The sequence below is a fragment of the Lycorma delicatula genome, chromosome 2, assembly GCF_047948215.1.
Source record: "Lycorma delicatula isolate Av1 chromosome 2, ASM4794821v1, whole genome shotgun sequence".
Taxonomy (NCBI): Eukaryota; Metazoa; Arthropoda; class Insecta; order Hemiptera; family Fulgoridae; genus Lycorma; species Lycorma delicatula.
Genome location: NC_134456.1, coordinates 142897851 through 142923264, shown reverse-complemented (window position 1 = coordinate 142923264; position 25414 = coordinate 142897851). Strand labels below are relative to the sequence as shown.

The 25414-nt window shown below is 27.4% G+C and overlaps 2 protein-coding genes across 2 annotated transcripts; both read right to left on the bottom strand.

Moving 5' to 3' along the window:
- Positions 1-1853: 1853 nt before the first annotated feature.
- Positions 1854-24295, bottom strand: Ufm1 (Ubiquitin-fold modifier 1). The gene is made up of 4 exons (XM_075356388.1): positions 24163-24295; positions 19173-19229; positions 6502-6632; positions 1854-2584 (listed from the first exon to the last, which is right to left on the bottom strand). The coding sequence occupies exons 1-4, from the start codon at positions 24174-24176 to the stop codon at positions 2517-2519; spliced, it is 270 nt and encodes an 89-aa protein (XP_075212503.1). The 5' UTR covers positions 24177-24295; the 3' UTR covers positions 1854-2516.
- On the bottom strand, positions 14091-15598 carry LOC142320268 (uncharacterized). Its single transcript, XM_075357969.1, has one exon. The coding sequence runs from the start codon at positions 15474-15476 to the stop codon at positions 14379-14381; it is 1098 nt and encodes a 365-aa protein (XP_075214084.1). The 5' UTR covers positions 15477-15598; the 3' UTR covers positions 14091-14378.
- Positions 24296-25414: the final 1119 nt, after the last annotated feature.

Sequence of the window (25414 nt, the reverse complement as noted above, 5' to 3'; positions counted from 1 at the left end):
ACATTATGATATTTTAATGAAATTAAAAGATAAATTATTATTCATTACTCAATAAAAACTTACAATCAGTTAAAATCAAAATGGAAAACAATGAAAATGGAATAACAAATAAAATAACTTCTTGTTTGGTATGTCCAGCAGAAGAAAATTAATCCTGCTTTCCTGAGTAATTTAGCAAGATAAAGTCAATTTTGTTTTTATAGACAATTCAAGGTTATTTTGTGCAATCTGTGATTGCCACAGAAAATGAAATCAGAATTAAAAAAATAAAATGATGACATACATATTTGCAAGTAAATGACGAATTTAATTATTTTTTTAGTTATCTTATTAAAATTTTTAAATACAGTATATATAATACATATGTAATGAAACCGATTTTGAATCTATTTTCCAAAATTTCTGCTAATTCAGAAACAGATTAGTCCACATTATTCCACCAAAAACATTTTACTTTCCTGCCTAGCACTACAGCAATAGAAGGGAAAGTTGGGTAATCAGTCTAACTTGATGATATGCAGTTTTCACCAGATCTTTATGTTTTACACGTAAGGAATCCAAAAAACCAAGACAGAAAATTTACCGGATGTGTATATATATATATATATATATATGTGTGTGTGTGTGTGTTTAGTGTCACATCCTAAATCACCTTATATCTACAGAAATACTTGACCAATTTTGACAAAACTTGGGGAGATTACTTCTATACATGGGGCATTGATGCCATTAAATTTTCAACTTAAAAGATCAAGGGGGTAAGGCTGTAGAGCAAAAGCACCCTCAGTATCTTGATTTTTCACCTAATTAAGGTCTTATTTTTCTTAGGTACATTTGTTAACAATTAAAAAATATTCCAAATTTCTTTTTACAAAAATCACACCCCTACCCCAAAAAATGTTCTAAACAAAATAGAAGTTAAGTGGGTATAATGTGTCATTAGTACCCCCCTCTAACTACAAGGAGCACTAGTGTAGCACTGATGTAATGCTGTTGTAATCATTCGCTATGTTGTAACGTCACAGGTGAATGGGAAAATTAAATAAATGAATACTATTTAAAGTGTAAAAAATTATTTGAAGTGGCCGTTAGTACTGCCACAACAATGCGAATGAAATATGGTATGTACAAAAAATATCATGTTTAAATAAAATTATAAATTAAGTTGTGTGTGTGTGGGTAGGTAAGATGTGGATCAGAAAAAAGCCACATGGTGGAAAAGACCTACAACTGTGTTGTCGGCTTTTTCTAATATAATTAATCAAATCATAATGAAAATTTTAAACATTATATAAAGGTACAATTCAATCCTTATATCTAATAATTATTAAATTTAAATATGATTTTTATCTTACTGTATCTTAGGAAAAATGTTTCCCTAGCAAATTGGTCTAAATTTTTTATTGCGATTATTTTACATAAAATGTTTACTTTTAATTATAAAAAGGAAAACAAATGTTTATGTAAATAATAGCGAAACAATTATTCAGATGTGGTCTTACAGGTCTTCTGCGCACTGGACAGGTTGGGTAACGAATGAAATGCTTTGGAGCCAGATGAAAAAGGAACAAGAGATTGTGCAAACACTCAAAATCCAGAAATTATCATAATTTGGCTACATCAAGCGATATCCAGATAAATACTCCATGTTACATCTAGTTATCCAAGAAAGATACCAGGATATAGTGATTCAGGCAGAGGACATTATGGCTAAAAAATTGTAGACTATGAATCGGAATGTTCAGTACATCTCTTTTCAGGAGAGTGGTGAATAGAACTATAATCTCCAGAGTGACAACCAGCATTCGCTGAGAGGATAAGGTACAAGAATAGAGAATTACATAAAAGTAATATAAGATATTAACACACATAAATATTATTAGATATTAACACAAAATCTGAGAGATTTTCTTCACAATTAAAAACATATATTCTGGTTTTATTTTATAAAACATTCAAAGATAAGGTGAGAAAAAAATTGATAAGTTCCAACTCATATTTGATAAATAAAAAATGTTACAATTACCTCATAAATCAAAACCAACTTAAAATAAAGTTTACAAATTTTATTCTTTCATATAATTAACAAATCACAGGAAAAAATATTTTTGAAGACTGTATGCTCTTGTCAGACAGTACATAAAGAATATTTTAAAGTCTTAAAAGAATATAAATATTATAATGTTATTACTATTAAATTATAGTAAAACATCACATAATATTTAAATTAATAATATGGAATAAAATAAAATTAATATGCATTACACATAGTTAACAAAAATGTACAAAAAAATAAAAATAAAATAACTCCATTATGTTAGTAACATTTTAACAATTAACAAAAGATTACCTTAAAATAAAATAATACACTATACATGCTTTTTCATATTAAAATATTAACATGAATTCAGTGATGAAAATGTATTTGTTTTAACTTTAAAACAAATACATGATGTTCATAAGAAAATCCAAAAAATATGTATATATTTTCTTTTAATTAAACCAGCTATTAAAAATCAGCTAGAACCCACTCGATCTCTAGGAATCAACCGGAGATCCCCACCATGCTTCATAAAGACAGTTCCTATAGAATAAGAATGCATAATTAATTACTTTAAATGTATTTTAATATAAAGAAATGATCAATTTAATAATAACAATAAACTAATTTAATCAATCCAATATTCTTTACAGTTATTAATTAACAAACAAATATATACAGATGAATATCAGATGTGACTAGAGTGACAATAACTCTAAACAAATTTTAGAGAACAGGTTGGGTTAATTTAAATAATCAATTATTTAAATTGATTATTTATTGATATAATCACTGTGATCAGGCTAAAACAAAATAATGTTCACTAATTAAATAATGTTTACTAATAATAATGCTTAATTTATACTCATATTTTATTTTCCACAGTTACAATAAAAAAGTATTTTTAAATAAATTAAATAAATTTAAATGTATGCTCTGATTAGTATTTTATGTATCATTAAGTTTCCAAAAAAAAAGTTGTATATAATTATTTAAAAATACTTTTTTATTGTAACTGTGGAAAATAAAATATGACTATAAATTGAGCATTATTATTAGTAAACATTTATTTAACATTATTTAATTAGTGAACATTATTTTGGTTAAGCCTGATTACAGTGATTATATCAATAAATAATCAATTTAATTAACAGCTAATAACAATACAATAGTAATATTATTAATAAAAATTAAATTTTGAAAGAGAAAATTTGGTGTACAATTTGTTTACAGGACATCAACTGGATATAAATCTACAAAACATTTCAATGCAAATTTTATTACTGTTAGTAGTTAGGATAAAGGAATACAAAGTTAATTTCTAAAATAAAAAAAAAAACAGATACGCAGCAATAATTGGTAGTAAGGCTGTAGTTAACCAAAGACTAAATATCAAGTATAATATCTTGGTTTATTTAAAAAAAAAAGAAAATAACGTGGACAATAATATGGCAAACATGCACGCTTTACAAGCATAAGCACAACATGGATACCCATTATATCACAACAGATGCATTAATATGAATCAAATGTTATAAATTGCAGTAATTCTTTTTAAAAATATTTCTATTCTCTATGATTTTGAATAGAATAAAAGGAAACTAATCGTTCATCAGTTCATCATCTGTAGCATGTCAGGTCTAAAGGATGTAGATTAAAAATATTAATTTTCATCTATCATCCAAACAAAATAAAAAAAAAATAAATCTTTCTTTTCTCTTCTCATCACATTCTTAAGCTTCCACACCAAATTAATTTCAAGTTTGTACACTTGATCGTTAATCATATAATTATTGAAGAAAACTACGATATCATCTTAACATTAATCCGTTTGGAGGAACATCTCTTTTAGAAGATGGTTCCAGTACAAAATAAAATTTCCAGCTATTATTAGCTGGTTATTATTAGCTATTATTAGTTAGTTAAATCACTAAACTTTAGAGCAACAATTATGAGGTGTTTACAAATCTATCTATCTATACATGTATATAATTATCCCTGCTTCAGTTCAGGTTATTAGAATAAATTTTCTTATAAACAAAAAATAGAATATTTGAGATTTATAATACTTATGGTTTAACCTTAATCTAAAAAAAGTCTGAATAATATACAATTATAGTAAAAAAATATTTCTTAAAAGAGATGAGACATTCCTATTTGGAATGGGATAAATATAGCCTACCACAACAGAACAGACAGGCTTATTAATAAACAGCAAAATTCTTATAATATAAATTATACATTCGCAACTTGATAAAACTGTTTAAATGAGAGGTATCACTGAAATTTCAACAAATTCTATCTGTTATGAAAGAAAGAAGTATCAAAAAATTTTGAAAAAGGAACAACAAAAATTTTAATATTCATTTTTGTGATTAAATTAAATGTATGTTAATAAACTGAAAATATACTTTATTCTATAAATGCGTTTGTACATTATTATTCTTACCATAATACAAAAAATACATCATCTTCTCACTCTTTGCTACATTTAAAATTAAATTTATTAAAGTAATTTCTAAAGAAAGGTAGACAAATGCTGTCATTTAGTCACAAGTGCTATAAAGATCTATCATTAAATCTCATGTATTTTACTAAACTTTCTAATATCAGTGGCAGTGTCTGTACATCATTATTGTTTCTTGTAAGATTATGGTAGTCACTTTTCAAAAATCTTTTTATTAAAAATTTATTCAAAATAAAAGTGTGACCAGTTATTCAATTTCTGAATACATTGCAAAAGGCACTTACAGAAATCCATTAAGAATTTATAAGAGAATGTGATAAGTGTAATTTTCTATAAACAAGTGTCAGTAAGCATTTCCTTGAACATTACACCTAATTTTCATCTGAGTCTGAAGGAACATCTTCCATGAAAACTACTCTCAACTGAAAAAAAAGTAAAAATTGGTGGGAACACAAATTGATTGATATAATCAATCAGTTTAATGATTTAACAATAAGGATGGTTGGTAAATTTAATGTACTTTAAAATTAGTTATTTTAGGAACATGTTAAAAGCAAGCTTGCTTATGTTAAAAAAAATAAGTAAGAAATACGCTTTTATTTTGGTATAAATTGTATTAAAATTACAATATAAGATTGTCAGTTCTACTTCACAAGTATATGTAACACTAAAAGTACAGAATCAATTTTATTAAATGAGTTGAAGGAGACAGATATCTCCATATTATATTTTTTGTTAGTTTTTTTTTTATCATTGCCAAAATTCTAATGCAAATATTAAGAAAGTGTATATTAAAATAATAATTTTAATATTACTAAAATTAAATAAATAAATTATTCATGTGACATGAATAATTGTCACATTTATATTATATTGTAATATATAATACATGAATACAAATATATCTCCTCATATGTGTATTATATATACTGGTGTACTATGAAGAAACTTTCAGGATATGTTCTACTGAGGAAGACAGAATAATAGAACTCTTTATCTATTTTTCATCTGTTTTGTTTCAATAAAAAACTGATTTTTAAAAGTTTTTATTAGCTATATTATCTTTTTAGAATTAAATTTTTACAAGTTTTGTTACTAAATCTTTCGCATTTATTAGTCAATAAAGCTACTGTACTACAAACCTAAAGAAAACTTGTTTTTCAACACCAAAATTTGTGTTTTACATTGGATATCTTAAAAACTACTGGAGTTACAGTTCTGGGACCAGTTTTAACCAATTTCTTGGCTCAAATTACATAAGAAATCACCAACTTTAATTTGGTGTCCTTAATTTGGGTCCCAAAAATTACAGTAGGGCTTCTTTCTAATAGAAGAGCTGAAATCGGGGCGAAATCTTTTGGTAGCCCTTAACTAGAAAACAAAGCGTTTCCAGATCTATGTTTATAAGAGCTTTTCATTATTTTCACTGGTAGAACATCTCCTGAAAGTTTATCGGTTTCTTCATGAGACACTCCCATTGTTTTTTTGTATATACATACAAAAAAAAAAAAACTATGTTAATTTTGGGGAATTTTGCACTGTTAGTGATATAATTTTCATAAAGAAAATCCACAATAATTAATGAAAGGAAAGGTTCAGTTACTTATTTAAATAGACTGCTGCTTACATCTACCATACCTATTGCAATGAAAAATACATATATATTTTGAATACTAACAGCTGCATAAGTTAAACATGCAGAAATTTGTACTCAATTTACTGCCAATCACACACCTGTTAGGTCTTAAAGTACGTACATTATGTCAAACTAACAATGACTAATACATTTTTGGTTACGGGTATCAGAAAACAAAGAATTGGAGCATTAAATGTATTAATGCCTTTTAAATTGTTTATTTTATAGTAATGCATTAATTTGTTATCTTAATGAACTTACAATTATTTCATATAATATATAAACATTATTATTTTCGATATCAATTAGGAATTCACTTCATAAAGACATATTTAATATTAAATAATCTAAGTTTACCTGCATTTTGCTGAGGATTAATTCCAACACCATCATTAGTAATTATAGCTGATGTTTCTGGAGTCACCTTAAATTCTTCAGCAGCATATTTTATAACAGCCGTAAAAGGTGCATTTTCAGGAACATTGAGTCTACAAACAGTATAAAACTAAAACTAACAAACGGTGCAAATATAACTGTTTATAAAAGTACACTGATAACAGGGGCATTCAAATTCAAATGACATCAAGTGTAATCTCTGACAATTCATGGAATTAATATTGATAGTTTTACTTACTGGCTGTTATAATAAAAAAAATAAATTGTAAGCACTTTAAATTAAGTTTACTATATACATTTTAATATTTAATAGATCAAAAGTTAATTCATAACAGTAATACTATGGTATGGTACAGCTTGTTTAATACCATAATGAAGAGCTGACAGGAAAAGATGAATTTGGAAGAATAAATAATAGAGAATTACAGTAAAATAAAATTTTCTTTTAAGCTATATTTTAGATAAAAGCAAAAGCAGATTTAAATTTACTTTTATTTATAAATGTTCTGTTGTTTACTTTTGTTTTGTTAATGTTTTTTTTAAATAAAAACAATTAAGGTTTTCATTTTTTTTATTTGCAACAGTTTACAAATGTTTATTCATAAGTTGTAATGTAATACTTTTTGTTAAGAATGAGATACCAGGTCAGACAATATAGTAATGAGACTGGATTTGAAAAAGAAAATTTATATATGTTTTTAGTCAACTGCAATGTAATCTCCTTCTGCCTGCTCAAGTTACTCCAATCCTTTGCTATTGCTCGTAGCATCTGAAACTCTCCTTATAAAGTTAAAACCCTTGCTACAGCCCTTTGGTTATCTTTTTCTGTTTGAAAATGGATCCCTTAATTGCCAATCTGACTTTCAGAAATAGCAAAAAGTCACAGTGATGGCAATGCCAGTGAATAAGGTGGCTATGGTAGTAATAAAAAGCCTTTTGAACTAAAAAATAACTGCTGCACAGACAATGGCATATTATCACGATAAAGAATCCAATTATCAACAATATCTGAATGGATACAGAAGACTCATTTTCAAGGACTTTTTTTAGAATTCTTTTGCAGAAATACTGATATATTATTGTTTTTTGTTTTTTCAAGAGGCACCCATTCACTATGAGCCCTTAGAATTTGTAAAAGCACATAAATGTGCATTTCACTTTACATTTTGACATGCAAACTTATTTTGATCTTTGTAATTCCAATTAACACCATAGCAAACTTTGATGCTTATCTCTAGATCATATTAGAACAAAACTCAGATAACACAACTGATAACATCACTACAGATAACACAATCTAATAATTATGGGTTGAGTTCCACTAGTAATGAACGATCAGCTGCTACATCTTTTTGCAAGTCTTGATGTTGTTCTGTGATATTTTTGGGTACCACTTCCACAGAGATCTTTTTCATTCACAGATCTTCAGTTATTATTTGGCAAAAGTTTCCCAATTGATGTTCACTTTTTCTGCAATCATTTCCAATGTCAATCTTCAATTGAATTATACAATTTCACACAATCTGGGTGTGTTAACCTAACCCTGTTCATGAGGTTGATGATCATCCACTGTGATCTTCATCAACATACATTCTGACTTCAGAAAACATTTTATGCCAATAAAAAACTTGGGCTCTTGACATAACGACAGTTCCAAAATACTCCTGGAGCTTACCATAACTTCGTGGCATTCTCACAGTTAAAGAGAAAAAAAAAACCGGCATTGTGAAATATTTCTATAGATTTCATTTATTCAATGAGAAAGGAAAACGTATCATCACTTACTATAATACTGCTAAAGACTGAGAGGTAACGAAAGCTATTGGACTCTTGGTGAGGGGAGGATCAGGGTCAAAAGATATTGTGTCTATGTTTGGTGCATGGTTGCCTCATCATTATGGAAAAACATTATTATTTTATTGTCTAAATTCATATATGATTACAGATACCTGTTCTGTAAGTAAAAACAGACAATCAACCAGATTTAATTACTTACTACTAAAGAGTACTGATTTTTTCTTACTCAACTGTTAAGGAATACAATTAAATTTTCTGCACCATTTGGAGTCTTGTTTACAGAAAATTATGAAATATCTTTTATGTCAAACAACAACAGATTGATGTATACATACACGTCTATTTTTTTAAAGTAATTAATTTTATTACAGACACCTAAACTTAAAAATGAAGCTTACAGGTTTTAATTCAAGCTTAAAGCATTAAAACTTATCATCCATATAAAAATATGATAATGACATTTTTTACCATATGATAAATGCTCAGCATTTTTAAATGATGGCTAGTTCTTCAATGCTATACTGGCTGCTGATTTACCAGTGAATTATAGCATATGGTGTATGAGACTTATCTGTATACCAAATAATATTATGAGAACCGTGTGTTTTATGTAATTTTTAACTCATCAGTTACATTTTTCTAAAGAGGTATAAATTTTCCATCCTTCAAAGAAAAAATGAACTGAATTTTTACTAAAAAAAATAAATAAACAACAAGAAGATTTTTGATTAAATTAATAATAATAATGAATAGCAACTCATGTTTTCAATTAAGGAGTTTAGTTAAATGCTTTTATTATATTAATGCGTAATGACTTTATAAGCAAAACCTTTAAAGAATTTAAAATTAGTCTTGTAGGATGTTAAAATTTTTCATTATCTTATCAACATTCTATGAGCGCAGTACTGAACAAGTGTTAACTAAAATGGAACAATAATAAAGAAATCTTTCTAATTCTTCAAAATAACATGACAAAAATTTTTTAAACAAAAAAGAAATAATTTGGCTACATGTGCACTGGTTTTTCTGATAACCATTTGGAAAAGTTCCATTCTTTGGAAAAGTATTTATTAACAAAATCTACACCAACCAAAATCTATAAGAAAAATTCTGAATAAGTTTCTTTTCTTGTTTGCTGGCTTTGAAATGCTAACAAAGGGAAAGATGTGAACATGATGGTATTTAGATGTAAATAACAGAATGACTTATGAATAGTATTAAAAACATGATAGGCGTAATTAACAAAAGAGTAAGAGAATGAGGGTACAAATGTGGCATGACTGAAAACTATCCTGATTAGAGGAAATCCTTTTGTGGGTCGAGTGTCCACTTCCTGACACACCTTTTCCCTTACACCTTTTTCCTTGGTTAACTTAATAATTGTGTCGATTGCTATACTGGTTTGATATACCTTCTACTGGCTGATAAACAGTTGATTTTTTACTTAGAACTTATAGGATGGCTAATCTGTCAGTGTGACTGTTTCCTAACAGGGAGTTGCACAAAAAACCAAAACAGAGGCTGAAATATGCTTGATAGATAAAGCCAAAACTCTTACTCTCCCAAAAAGCAATTCTCACCATGTAAGAATTTATATTGTTCAAGCCAAGAACTGAATGAATTACAAATATTAACTAAAAATAAACTGCATAAACTATGCCTTATGGTTGTTGTTTAATAAAAAGATCTGCAGACAGTAGCTGACTTTTAAAGTAATTCTAGCCTTGCTGGTTACTTTAAAAAAATCATGTTATTAATGGATAATTAAAAAAATGCGATATTAAAAAATTATATATAGAAATGATCTATCTAATATTAACAGTAACATAAATAACCAACAGTTCAAATAATGGTGTGAATGTAACTTTCACTATTAGTAAGTAAGAATAGTGAACAATAAAGAAGTGGTACAGATTATGGTATAGTAAAATAATAACTGTTACTGAAATTAGGGTTAGTATTCCTATTGCTTAATAAATACATATTTTATTGAGCAATTAATTCAAAATTTAACCTTGACAATAATTATCATTAAATAACATTACAATGATAAAATTATTATTGTATTATTATAAATTATCATTACAATGATAATTTTTTGCACGCTAAGATTTGTTCTGGTATGAGAAAATTTCTAATAATAAGGTAAAATTTTAGTCGCTTATTGAAAACGGAGAAACTTTTTAGTTTTTACCCTGATTTTTTGAATTACACTGAAAGATCTGTAACAATATTTTTTATTAAGAAAAAATAGATTACTTAAAATTTTAATGGTTACTTTGTACTTAATTACAATTTTAGTACTTTTTCTCAATAAATTGTGTTTATAATATTTCTAATGTTCACGTTCACTTATTTTAAAAATATACATAAACAAACATAAATGCTTAAAAATAAAACTAATTAATATTCACAAAATAAACAAATCATAGCAACAAAACAACAGTTTCATTTCAATCATTAAAATTAGCTTGATTTCACGTAAGCCAACCTGCTGTTACCAAATCAACATACAGAAAACCACATGTTTTTCATATTCTTTTTACAAGTCATTATGAATGATTGGTCATACCAAGAATAAAACCTCTATTAATATACCTTAACATAAAGAGGTCTGTTTACCTATGCCATCAATTAAAACAATTATCTTTATTTTAAACTTCAGGAAAATTAACTTCTTAATTCTGATGAAACTGAATGGGGTAAATTTAGCTCATACGTAATTGATCACTGAAAACTTTATATTAAAATTCTTCTACATTCATTGCAACAGCCCATATAAACAAACCTTCATTTAAATCAGCATCATAAAGACATCTTGCATCACCTTCTGTCAATAGTAAATTATATGTACTGCCTCTATTCAGGGGTAATTTATAAATGTCATATAGCTGACTGTTTTTATATCTAACACCTACGAGCTAGATGTGGTACAGTTGAACCACAGAAATGACGACAAAAATGAATATCTAATATGATCTCTTTTTTGTACACAAAGAAAAAAATGCTTTATTAATTACAAGTTCAGTAGTGTGCAAACTACTCCGAACACAGGAAACTTTTTTTGTTTATCTCTATGTTGTGGTTACACTGCTTGACTGCACACACTCTAAGTTTCTGTGTAATGTGAAGTTATTTTTTTTGGTTACTTTTAGCAATTTTTATGTTATAAATAGTGTTTTGTGAAGTTCATTTAATTTTTTATTGCAAAATCATATTTTCGTACTTTTTGTTCTGTGTGCCTTGAATATATAATAACGGACACAACTCCAAGAAAGCGATTATAAATTGTTTCTTTTTCTGAGCATACCAGTAGGAAACAATGAAAAACAGCTTGTGAGTGTGATGTACTATGGACAGTGAATACTATTTTAAAACAATTTAAAGAAGCTGGTTCCTTTTCACCTCAAAGGAAAGGCAAATGTGGCCACAAAAGAATAACTACTTCAATACAAGATTGATTATTAATAAGAAAAAGTAAACTTGATAAGAAATTATCTGCTGTGGACTTAAATCGAGAATCAACAGCCAGTGGAATAGATTTACAGTTGACACCAACTTCTTGAAGCTGGATGAAAAACTCATCAGCCAGCTAAAAAGCAGCTTTATACAACAATGTACAAAAAAAGGGCCAAAGCACAAGCTAACGACCAAAGAAGACTAGAAAATGTTGTTTTCAGATGAGTCACATTTTTATGTTCAGAGGCAAAGGGTTCCATATTTTGGAAAAGCATCACATAAAAATACATCACTGGCTCATGTCTAATAATCGGTTAAACATCACCATAAAAAATGTTTTGAGGTTGTTTCACATTTTACTGTCAATAGATGGAATGTTGAAAAGTGATGATACATATATATATATATATATATATATATATATATATATATATATATATATATATATATATGTATATATATGTATATATAAATTCTGAAGGAAAAGACTGTGACAACTTCAAAACAAATTCCTATAATAAACAGAGTGTTGTAACAAGAATCAGGGCCACATTACCAAGAAAGTGGAACATTTTTTGAAGAACGAAAAACAAATGCTTCTGTGGTCAGATAACTCCCCAGACTTAAACCCAATTGAAAATCTTTGTGCAATAGTCAAAAAATGACTCTCAAAAATGAATTCGATCACAAAAATTGATCTCACTAAAGCAATAATATCTGTATGGTTTCATGATGAAGAAATCAAAAACATGTATAACACACTGGTTGAATCGATGCAAATTGTGTACTGTTGTGAAATGATAAGAATAAAGGACCATATTAATAGATATTCACAAATTGTACAGGTATGTTTTTTTTCTAAATAAAATTACTTTTTATTAGTAACATCTGTGTTCCAATTAATTTGCACTCTGCAGTACATATGCTTTTATAACTTCTTCAATACAACCACAAATAGATAAATCAAAGGTACAAAATGAAATATGACTTTACTTCCCATTAACAATAGTTACACTTATAATATTTTTATTTTAACTTACTGTTAATTGTTTACAAAAAAAAATTTCTGAAGGCAAGATACTTTCCAAAAGTTCCTGAAAATGTTTTGGAGGCAGGACAACAAATGACTCACCTAGCTAATAACACAGCTAACTTAATTTTAATTTTGGAATGCATTCCTTATTAGCCAACATGCTGCAACATTCAAGCTACAATTAAGGTTTATGCTGTAGTGTGCAAATATGCATTGAGGAAAATCACAAGAGAAATATAAAGAAAATTTAAACAAGTATTTAACAGTGGTTTCAGTACAGTACAAATGTTCAAACAATTTTAAACTGGTCCATTTGTTTGATGATGATTTATATATTGGGTTGTTCTTTTAAATCTTGATGACCAAGAAGTCAGTAGAATTCAAAATCCATCCCTTGAGGATAAACCATGAAATTTGCAATATTGAAGGATTGTTGTACAAAAACTACCAGCACATATTACTGGATTATCTCGACATGCAATAGATAACCACTTAATTTGTGGTAATCAGAACGAAAGCTTCATCGCTCCAATTCTCTTAATTTTCTCTTTAATTTCAACCCTTAATTTTAACTTAATTGACAGAAAAATAATCTTCAAAAATTTTTATCTTTCATAAAAAATGTTTAATGTAATTTTAATACTGTTTATCATAAATAATGTTCTGAAGGCAGTGAATTACTAAAAGAGTTCAACAGTAAATGTCAAATAATTAAGAAAATCCACAACGAAAAACATTTGTCTATTTATTGTTTGTTAAAATAAATCAAATGAATAGCAGGATGCAATTACAATGATTTATTATTAATAAAGCTAAGGATTTGACAGTGATGAGATTTTTAAAAACATCAGAAGGAACTAAACATAATGAAAAAAATTTAGCAAGTTTAGAAGAGTATTGGATATGGAGAGGGCAAATTAAAAGGTATCTATATATTTATTATATAGCAGAACTAAGGAGGCTTACTTTTATACCAGAACAGTTTGGGAGCTTTAGGGAAGCACCTTGCAAACTTTTCTCTTTTTACTTAAATACAGTAATATAAACACTGATTTGAAAAGACTTCATTTTGTGTAAACTTTAACAAAATATAAACTATGTCTATCATTTAATTAAATAACATATTTTAATATAAAATATGTTATATACAATTTAAGAGAAAAATACATATTTTTGACCAGGCTAAAATAAAATTGATAATATATTTTATTTTTATATTTTTTCATGTCTCATCAATCTATTATATTTATATTAAATTAATATAGAGTACTTCACAAATGTATTACATCTAAAATAGTACAATACTTTCTTCACTTGTATTTGTTTAACTTTCAATAAAATTAGTTTTAATTCATGCAGATAATCAATTTAATGTTCTAAGTGGCATTATTCTTCCTAATACGAATAACGTAAGTAAACATGAGAATAACCTTTTGCATAAGTTATCATTGCGTTAGTATTTAAAAAAAAAAAAAAATCAATTATATTACAGTTTCCCTGTTCTTAATAACAACAAACTACTTAATACTACAAAAATCCACAATCACAACTACTCTGTTTTATTGGTTTTTCCTGAATTTACATTTATTAAAATTACACTCTCAATATCTTCAAAAAACAGATAACGTTCTGAACTTTTTTTTGAATTAAAATAATTTTCAACACGGACTTTAACTACATCTCCTACATTGTATAATAAAGTAAACATACTTAAAATTTCTGGATAAGAAAGGCTATTTGGAACTTTTTGAAACCACTGCATTCTGTTCTCACCATATTCACAATAAAAATTTTCTGATGTTTTAGTTACTACATCAAAAAGAGAATTTAGCAGTTCAGGAAACTCTGTTAAAATTGATTTTACATTTTCTATAGGCAACTGAACAAAACATTTCCAAATTTGAATATTTTCTAATGACACTTGTGAAACAAGTTTTGATATAATACAATTTTTAATTATTTTGCTAAATTCATTTTCATTTTCATCAGCAAAACACAACATTAAAAATACAATTTTAATAGTTTTTACATCTGATTGCAATATTTCCATTACTGATTCATCCAATGACAAGGAATTTCCACTCTTAAAATTCAAACGGTTACACCACGATTTGTAGATAAATCTTGCCTCAATATCTGCAGGATCACAACTAGCTTCAACAAATTTTGAAAGTTCTAAATATGCCTGTCTAGTGTGAATTAGTTCTTCTGTTACTGTTATGAATCTATTTTCACCACAATAATTATGATATTGTTGCACAGACAACTTAACCATACTATCAGTTAGTCTACAATCTGTTAAAAACTTTGATAATAAAACATCACATGCTTTTTTAAAAACATCAAATTTGGGACAACTAATACAACCTTGCCCTTTAAAGTAATCTGTTAATTTTTCACTGAAAACTTCAGATAATTTTTTTCCTTCCAACTCTATACAAAACTGTTCTAAACTATAAGCTACTTTAAATAAATCTCTAATGTCTGTTTCAGTAATTCCAATGCACCAGTTATCTTTATTATTGAAAATAAAAAAGTTCTCAAAAGCCATAAACATTTTACTAAATCGATCTATCAGTGACATTATTTTTAACTTTTGCCGCAATATTTTGTTTCTTTGGTAAGAGAATGAATAATCAAAAATCATAATCACAGCACTGTCATGTAATAATTTATTAATATATGACAAAATGTAGCTTTTTTCTTAGGTGTCCTTCAGAAGACCTAAATGTGGATCTTCAAATATATTCTTGGCAAAAAACACGATCCATTCACCTGAGAAATAGGAAAATATGTTAGGGAAAGAACTGCACAGCTTCTTGCACACTTAACTACATTTAGTTACTTATTCTGGTACACTTTTTTTTAACAAACCATGTAGAATCAAAGTGAAAAGTGAATACACTTTTTTATTTTAATTTTATTATTATCTGAACTATTGACAAAGATTACGACAAAACCAATCTAAACAGTAGTGGTCACCCAACTATACTTACACATGCCAAGTCATTTTAAATATAACATACAAAAAATTGCTACAAATGTTAAATGTATACATGTTAAGCCATTTCAATTTTTTTTTACAATCAAAATGTATACCAGGGGTGTAAATATGAAACCAGAATTTTTACACAGAAAATAGATATTTGTGTATGAAAATGACAAAAAATATTTTATTCAAAATATTGTCCATCACTAGCTATACATTTTTCCCATCTCTCTGATAATTTATGAATGCCACGCCAAAAAAACTGTTGCTCTTTTGAGACAAACCAGTCATCGAGTCATTTTCATATACTTTCATAAGTGAAGCGCTGCTCGGCAAGTGTGTGTCTCATCGACGCAACTAAATAGCAGTCGGACGGAGCCAAGTTGCATGCGAAAGTATTTCCCAACTGGATGCCTCAATCGTTTCCTTGATTGATTTTGCTGTGTGTGATGGTGCATTATCATGATGCAACATCACTCTGTGTTGCCTTTTTTGACATTCTGTTAACTTTTCACACAATGCTTGATTCAAATTGATCATTTGTTGTCGGTAGCATTCAGTATTAATGGTTTCACCAAGTTTTAGCAACTCATAATGGATCACATCCTTCTGATCCCACCAAACACGGAGCATTGCCTTCTTCCCATAGTGATTTGACCTTGAAATTGATGTCTATGGTTCACCTGGAGTTACCCATGATCTATTACGCTTAAGATTCTCAAAATATATCCACTTTTCATCACCTGTCACAATTCGAAAGGTAAAATGAATTTCTTTTGTACCTGGTGAGCAGCATTTCACAACTGGTTTTTCAGTTTTCTTGCTGTCTCATTCAGTTCATGTAGATCCCATTTTCCCATCTTCTGGATCTTTCCCATGGCTTTTAAACATATAGAGACAGCTTCTCATATTACATTTAATTGATTTGCGAGTTGTTGTTGTGTTTGAGCATCATCCTCATCCAACAATGCTTGCAATTCGTTGTCTTCAAACTTTTTCAATGGTCTTCCACATTCTTCATTTCTTTTTTTTTTTTTAAAAATCACCACTTCAATTTTTTTTTTAAACAACTCAAAACACTGTGATTTACCAAGAGCATGCTCACCGTAAGCTTCAACAAGCATTCGATGCAATTCTGTAGCAGTTTTCTTTAAATGCTAACAGAAAATCAATGCTCCCCCAAATCATAGTTTGTAGGTACAAAACTTGACATGTTCAACGCTAATTAAAACTGGAAAAATTACAAAGCTAAAAGACAAAAACATTAGATTAAAACAAAAGACAGACAAACGACAAAATACAAGCAAGAGGGTGTTTACAGATGAAGAAAAGATAGCAAGATCTGAACGGATGAAGAAATACTGGGCAGCTCGGAAGAGTAAAATAACACACTTTTCCCAGAAAAGATCTAATTAAAATTGACTTAAGTGGTCCCATGTTGGCCCTAAAAGCATATTAATAATAATATATATAAATAACCCCTTCCAGTTGGTTAGATCAATTATTTGTGAAAAAATGCAATAGGTATGAACTTAATTAATCAGTAATTGACAATGTTATTAATATTAAGTCAATACAGGTTTTTATAGTCAAATATTCATCAAAAAAAAGGGATATATGGCATAAATATGGCATTTAAGGGTTTAATTATAATCTACTACGTGCTAAGTAAAATTGTTAACTTTTCTTTAGAAATATTTACTAAGCACAACATTTTTTGTAAGTAATTTTTACAAATAAAGGATATATTTTAATGTACAATTTCATATGACTACAGTAATGTTTATAAAGTGTAAGCCAAAAATAAAATGAACAGTGATAAAAAAAAATCAGGAGACGACAAACAATATTTTTGTCACTAATATATTAATAACAAGAAAGCATATACAAGAAAATGTAAAGAAAATATGAAATTTTGAAGTGAAGTAAAAAAACAAACTATATCTATCTAAAGAGACACTTTGTTTTGAAATACTAGTAACCTAAATTATACATTTGCCTTAACTCATCATACACAACAGGTAACTTAAGATTACAAGACAACTGCACAATATTAACATCACACAGTATTTACATTTTATATCAAAAAAAGTTATTCAGTGCTCACTATGAGTCACAGATACTAAACCTGCGAATACTCAATTTAAAAACGAATTTTGGATTCATATTTTATATAATATTATTGAATTTAATAATTTATTTGGAAATGTAACTGCTCCATTCCTGTTAACTAATAATTTTAAACTTACATTAACAAGGTCAGCTTGAAGCAGTCACTGCCATAGTATGATAATAAAGAACTGTGTCTGATCACACCGCCTAAGTCAAAACTTTAGATGTTCTCTTCAAAAAAAAGGTGCCTGCCTCTTCTTTGAACAATAGGTAACAATGAATTTAAGTGATCACATACTAAGAGTAGTACTATTAAATTTAATAATCTATTGACAAATGAAAACTGGAATTCACTACACAAACTAGATAACGTATAACCAACATAAATTGTGTAAATAATTTTTTAATTCTTTCAAATGTAAATTTAAATTCAGCAGTTCCACCATTAAAAAAAAAAACAAATAGAAAAGTAATTTAGGTAATAATGGCTGGGTTATAGCTGGTAACTGTATCTAATTACTTTCTTGAATTGGTGATAATACCTGCAATGATGTTAGGAAATCTTACTAAAGAAATTAATCACATATGGTGTGAGAGGATTGATGGTAAAGTAAATAAAATCCTACCTGCAGTGTAAAACCTTTAAGATTAAAATAATGTTTATTAATTTTTATTTTACTTATTATTGACATTTGTAGATAAATAGGTACTAAATTGTTTTTGTATGCTGTTGAACAGAAACTTAATAAAATTACAGCATGTGATAATAGTAGGTGGTACAATATAAATAAAACTGTAAAATGGTTTGAGGAAAATTATTTACATATCAACCAACAGTAATTTCATACTCCTCAAAGGTACAAGTAAAACCGCTATATGATACTGACATCCATCATTATATGATGTGATAGCTAAAATGGGTGCCTCTGATATAGGGATTATGATGAATGCAAGACTTTATTCTGTGACCACATGGAAAAAATCACATCTGGGCCAAGGAGGAATCTTTGGTTGACTGAATATATTGCCTGTGATTTTCTCAATTCAACTTCAAACAAACAACTGTAGAGCCACAAGTTATACAATACAATATGTATTACAAAAATATATAAAATATTATGTAATATTTAGTTTTTTTCATTTCTAAAATTTAATTTTAAAATCATATAAAGTACTAGTCACAGAATACAATTTAATATCAATTTAGTAATAAAAGATAATGTTCTTAAAATTGAGACTTACACCTTGTATGGTAATCCAGGATGTGAAGTCAATGTGATTTTAAATTGAATTTTTGTTCTGAAACAGAAAAAAATACTAAATGAATCTTAACATCTTGGTTTATCTCAGGTTCATATTTAATTATTCTAGGTTGGATGGATCTGTTTACAGTGTCGAAGAAAATATCATTAGTGTCAAAGAATAATCCTGGAAATGAATAACCCCAGAAGTTCTGTAATATAAAGAAAAAGCACAAACAGTATAACAGTTGATGAATGCAAGTTTCTATGAAAGACAATATAAAAAATGTTACAGTACCCTGTTGAAAAATATAATAAACTTTAAGAATTACTATCGCTAACAGTATTTTGTTCATATAAATAAATTTTTTTTATCTGAATATTACCAGCAATGAGAAATCTTTAAATTAAATAAGTTGTACCATTATTAAAGAAGAAAACAATTTTTTTTGAAGCAAACAATAATATATTGCATTATCTGATTTTATATGTTTATGTATATGATGTTAAGTATCTGAGTATGTAAATGCTTGTTCGTGAGGTGTGTTTTAACAATAAGTTGAGGCAAGTAATGAAGAATTTTCAAGTTATTTTTGGAATTATAACATAACATTTTTCAAAATTACTGCAGTAACAGAAACATGTTCACAACTGTAAAAAAAACTTTGCAAACATTCTTTGTGTCACCTTTTTATAACTTCTTAAAAACACAATTTTTCAAATTTTAATTTTTGGAGTTTTTATGGCAGAAAAATTGTTAATATTAAGCATTACTTACTTCTTCCTCTATGGCAAACTTATAATAATGTTTTATCACCTTTATCTCAACTAAGATGTTCATATACACTTTTCTGAGCTTTAATCTAGCTTACTATATTAATACTTGCAGAAATGTATTTTACTTCAATAGCTCTTCCAACAATTAAAACTTTAAAGTAATCTTTTTTAATAATCTAATAATGTTTGACTGTCTTACAAAATTTTGCTTTGAAATACATTCAAATACTTTATGTTCACAGATAAACTGTCAATTTTTATTTTATTTGTTTTTGGTTTTCGTAAGAGGTATTAGGTTGACAAAAGTAAGCAGCAGGAATAAAATTTCTAACCTAAAATGAAAATGATTTTTTTTTCTTACAGAAGTTACTTGAAGTAATTTCCCTACTAAACCACTATCATTGTAAATCATACCATGATTTTTGAAAAGTTGAACAATCAAAAAACTTTCCTTAGGCAGTTACTTTTATACAGATTTGAATACTAGATCATGGATACCAGCATTCTTTGACGGTTGGGTTTCAATTAACCACACATCTCAGGAATGGTCGACCTCAGACTGTACAAGACTACACTTCATTTACATTCATACACATCATCGTCACATGTAATACCTTACGGTGGTTCCAAAGGGTAAACAGAAAAAGAGAAAGAACCTAAGAGCTAACAAAATTACATTAATTACATATTACTACTGGGTCAAATTCTGGAGAAAGTTTTTATTTGGTAAAATTTAATTGTACAATATATTTTCACTTTGCTATGAGCAAAGTATCAATATATTATCACTAAGTACAAATTATGAATGATTATATTTTATTACTATTTAAAAGGTAAAATATTTATATTCCTGTATGTTACCTTACTTTCTACTTTCAAATATAAATAATATTTCATTAATCTGTTTATTCAATAAAAATTGAATATGTTCTAGCAGAAATAAAAGATGTAGTACATAACAGACCTGCCTCCCTATTATGTAAACTAAAGTTACTGTTACACCAAAGGATGATGTATACTTCATAAATATGAAGTGCATGAGCACATGCACATGAGTGCACGCACATGCATACTTAACACATGACATGGAGGGAATCAATACACCACACCAAACCTGTGATTCCCTGCACTTAAAATACATTTTGTGTAACTGTTGTAAATCTTTCACCCTGCAGTTACACAGGAATAATCATAATGTTATTAATGAACATTTGACTGCCCATAATTTTACAAAAAAAAAAAAAAATATATATATATATATATATGTATTTGCAAGCAACTGGAATCCAGAAAAATTACAATGAAGTTGTAAAACCATATGGTTAGTCTTGCAGATATCATTTCTTCTGTTCAAGAAACAAAAATTTCTATAATAAAAATAAAACTGTTTTTAACAAAATGATACCAATATTAAAAAAAGGAAGACACTACACATTTCTATTATGAAAATCTATTAATTTAAAATTTTGTTTAAAAAAAATACATGTTAAATATATGTAATAGGAAATAGATATACAATAATAGATAATAAACAATGTTTAAGCGTTCCATATAATAAGCAAAAAATAGAAAAATTTGTTGCAAAACTATTACCGGCTCGAATTCATTTATATGTAATGCATATCACATTTACAGAAATAATACAATTCTTATGATTATTAGGTGTTTAATAAATGAAATTGTCTGTTACATATATTTAACATGTGTTTTTTTTTAAACAAAATTCTAAATTAATAACAGATTTTGATAACAGAAATGTAGTGTCTTACATTTTTTGATATCAGTATCATTTTGTTAAAAACAGTTTTATTTATATTACAGAAATTTTTGTTTTTGAGTGGAAGAAACGATATCTGCAAGACCCTTACTGTACGGTTTACCATTTCATTGTAATTTTTTTAGATAAGAAAGAATATTGTAAGACCAACAAATAAAATAACACATAGAAATATGTTTATTTTTTTAAATCCCTCCTAATACAATAACTAGTTCTACTGGACCATTTTAAGTTTTATGTACATGTACAAATGAATACATTATAAATAAATGCATAGATGGTTTCTTAATGTACAGAATTAGATTCCAGGCATATGTTATAACTATTGTGCATTCATTACTTCGCTAGTAATGTTGACATTTATTTTGACTATTGTACGTCCAGTATTTTTACATAAAATACTGACAATATTGAACACTGTATTTTCAATTTTTATACAGCTGCTTTCTACTAGCACAATATACAATATAGTAGACCTGTTCTCTTCAAAGTTCCAGACATACCAATCAACATCAACAAAACATACCTTGAGAGAAGACAGAAATTTCAAGTCTGGGTCAGTTTTTAATGTTAAGCAGAGTAGCAGACCATCAGTATTTTTGAATGAAGTAGAATAAATAGACACTAACCAATCAGCTACAGTAGCATGAAATAAATGTGGTACTTTTAATTGTGCATATAATATCAAAAAATAGTTTTATTTATCAGGTGATATGATTCATGAAAACATGATTCTACATTTCTGGCAATCCATACCATACACTAAATTTCATGTTGGAAAGATTGAGGTGAGGGTAAAGTATTCAAGAAAAGTATAATGTTCAATATTCTCACAGAAAAAATAAATTGTGATTACTGTTGTTCACTCATTTATCATGTCCTCCTTATTATTTTATAAAGAAACTAAACTGCCTTCTTACTATTAATGTAAAGTATATAAGTTGTTAAATTCAGTTGGCCTTCTTAACAGCTAATATTTTACATTAATAATGTAACAATGTATCTAATTCAAATATTGTTTAGTCCAAATTTACACTTACCATATACGTACAGTAAATTACATACATTCTTCAACAATGTAATACAAACTATATTAAAATGTGAAATATATAATAATTATCATAAATTATGAAAATATATTCTTTAAACATAACTGAACAATTTAGTTTATTTACTACTAAATATGAACCAGCAAGGTTAGTAGACAGAATAAATACATCTAACCAAGGTATAGCACCAAGGTTTTTATTCAAACTGTTAACATAACATGTATCCTATTCATAACCATGCTTATTAAAGGTGAAATTAACTGTACATACTTTCATCAAGACCATAACTAAACACAAATGGTGGGTACTACTGGCTGCACATTTGGTTAGTATAGGTTTGTTAGTCATGAATCTACAGATATTTCGTTGAACCTTCAACAATAAACCACCTGAATGAACTGTTAATAAACCTCATAAGGGATTTTTGGTGTTTAAATAACCCAGCATTTGGTCGCGTCTTCCCCAAAACTATGTTAACCAGAACTTTACTTTTGGGAGTTGCAAAAAAATTAGATCATGAAGAAAATATAAATACATTTCAAGAGCTTACAAGTGCTGTTTACATTTTACTAAAACTGATTTGTTACATGTAATGTTTAATAATTTTCAACTGAATCCTGACAGAACTAGTTTTGACTGTAAAATTTAATAGAATAAAAATTTACTACAATCTAAAATCAGGCAGAACTAAAATAAATGTGAAATGTCTTTATGGATTAATAAAATATAAGAATATGTTTTACAACTTTATATATGTTGCACTTCTTCATTAATTTTGAACTATCTTTGGTTTCATTTTGTTTGAATTTTTTCAAAATGAAACCAAACATAGCTCAATATATTAGAAACCTTTCCATTTTCTTAATAAGATATTTATGCCTTACAAAAAAATAAGTTTCTAATTTACAATGAAACAAAACTGACACTTGAAGTACTAGCAATACAGTAATAAATACCTTAATTCTAATAAAACTTGTCTAGTAATAAAACATTCTCTAAAGGTACACCTAAAATTTAAAAATATAAAATCAGCCGTCACAGTAAAAATGGATCATTTAACAAAAACAGCAATTAAACTCAAGTTAATCAACAGTGATTCTGTTTCAGATTTTCTAACCTTATAATCAATCAGTAACTTCACTCAAAAGGATATTTATTCAAATAAGTTTGTTTAAACTAATACTACAGTAACGAAAAAGATTAATCATCTGGAAAAATTCAAATCAACACTTTGGACACCAACCATATGTCAACATGTGTTTTTTATCATCATGGAGAAATAGGTTGGGATTTCAAATAAACTAGTTGAAATGCTACGTGAACCACCTCACAAATAAGATGCTCTAAAAATACTGTATTATAATACATCATTAATAACTGAAACTTACACAGTTTGTGCCATTACAATATTCCTTTTTTTTAATAATACAATAACAACTCTAACACATTCCAACGCATCAACAACATTGACACTACAAAATGCGATCGAGCTTATCAGTGTCGCCAAAATATTAACCCAAAAAAATATTGTACGATGTTTTTCTGTGTAAAGAACACTTATCATAATAATGTAATATAGACTTTTATTTGAGGCTTTTATGTTTAGAAAAAAAAAAATTAATCAATTAGCATCTAGCTTATTAGAGTCGTTCGGATGTTTGTAAACGTAATAAAACCTAAAAATGTAATGTAAAAGTGATTCATATAATTTTTAAAAAAATATCTTAACTTCTCGACTTCATTATGTAATTTTAATAATTATAATAATTTATAATCACTTTTATAAAATGAGTAGCATTTTCTATAACCACAGCACACATTTATTTAAAAATATTAATGCTCTTAACGACAAACCAAACAAGTTTTATAATAAAAGTTTTTTTAAAATTATAAAATGCTTTTTGCCATCTTTACTATTACCTTCAGAGCTTGTGCTGCCATTGACTTCAATTGATACTACTGGCAATATTTTTTTGAATTAGGCAGACGTGTTTGAAAATTATATTGGTTTGGAAATTATGTCTATTCATTTACTATATCTTCGTCATGTGTTTTTGTAACTTGATATGGTTGATTATGTTTAACTATGTTAAAGTTTAAGGTCTTTTTTTGTGTATTTTTAGAATATTTAGGTTGTTACCAATATTGATGGATTTGTGATTTAAGTCTATGAGATATTGGTAAATGATGATTTTATGTAATTGTATTGCAAATTTCTGACTGTTAAGGGCAAACTCATAATAAAAAGTAATTAGTAAGAAGTACCCATAAATTTAGTTAAAAAGAAAAACACAAAAATCACTCTATTTCTAATTTTTTCAGTTAATTTATTTTTATATGCAATTTTTTTTTCTTTTCATAATGGCATGTACAAAGCTCTAATGTCACTCACAAAATTGTAGTAGATATGATAACACAAAACCTTAGTGCAGCCATTTTGCAATAATTATATTTCCTTAAACATAAGTACTGGGATGAACAACAGTTTATCTGTGAATGATTTTCTTAGAAGAATAAGTAAAGTATTATCTTAGAATCTGAAACATACAGAATTTCGTACCTGAGAACCAGACTCATAAAGCTCATTTGTTTATTTCTGTTTGCGTAAACTGTAAACAATTCTGCAAGATTAAATATTTC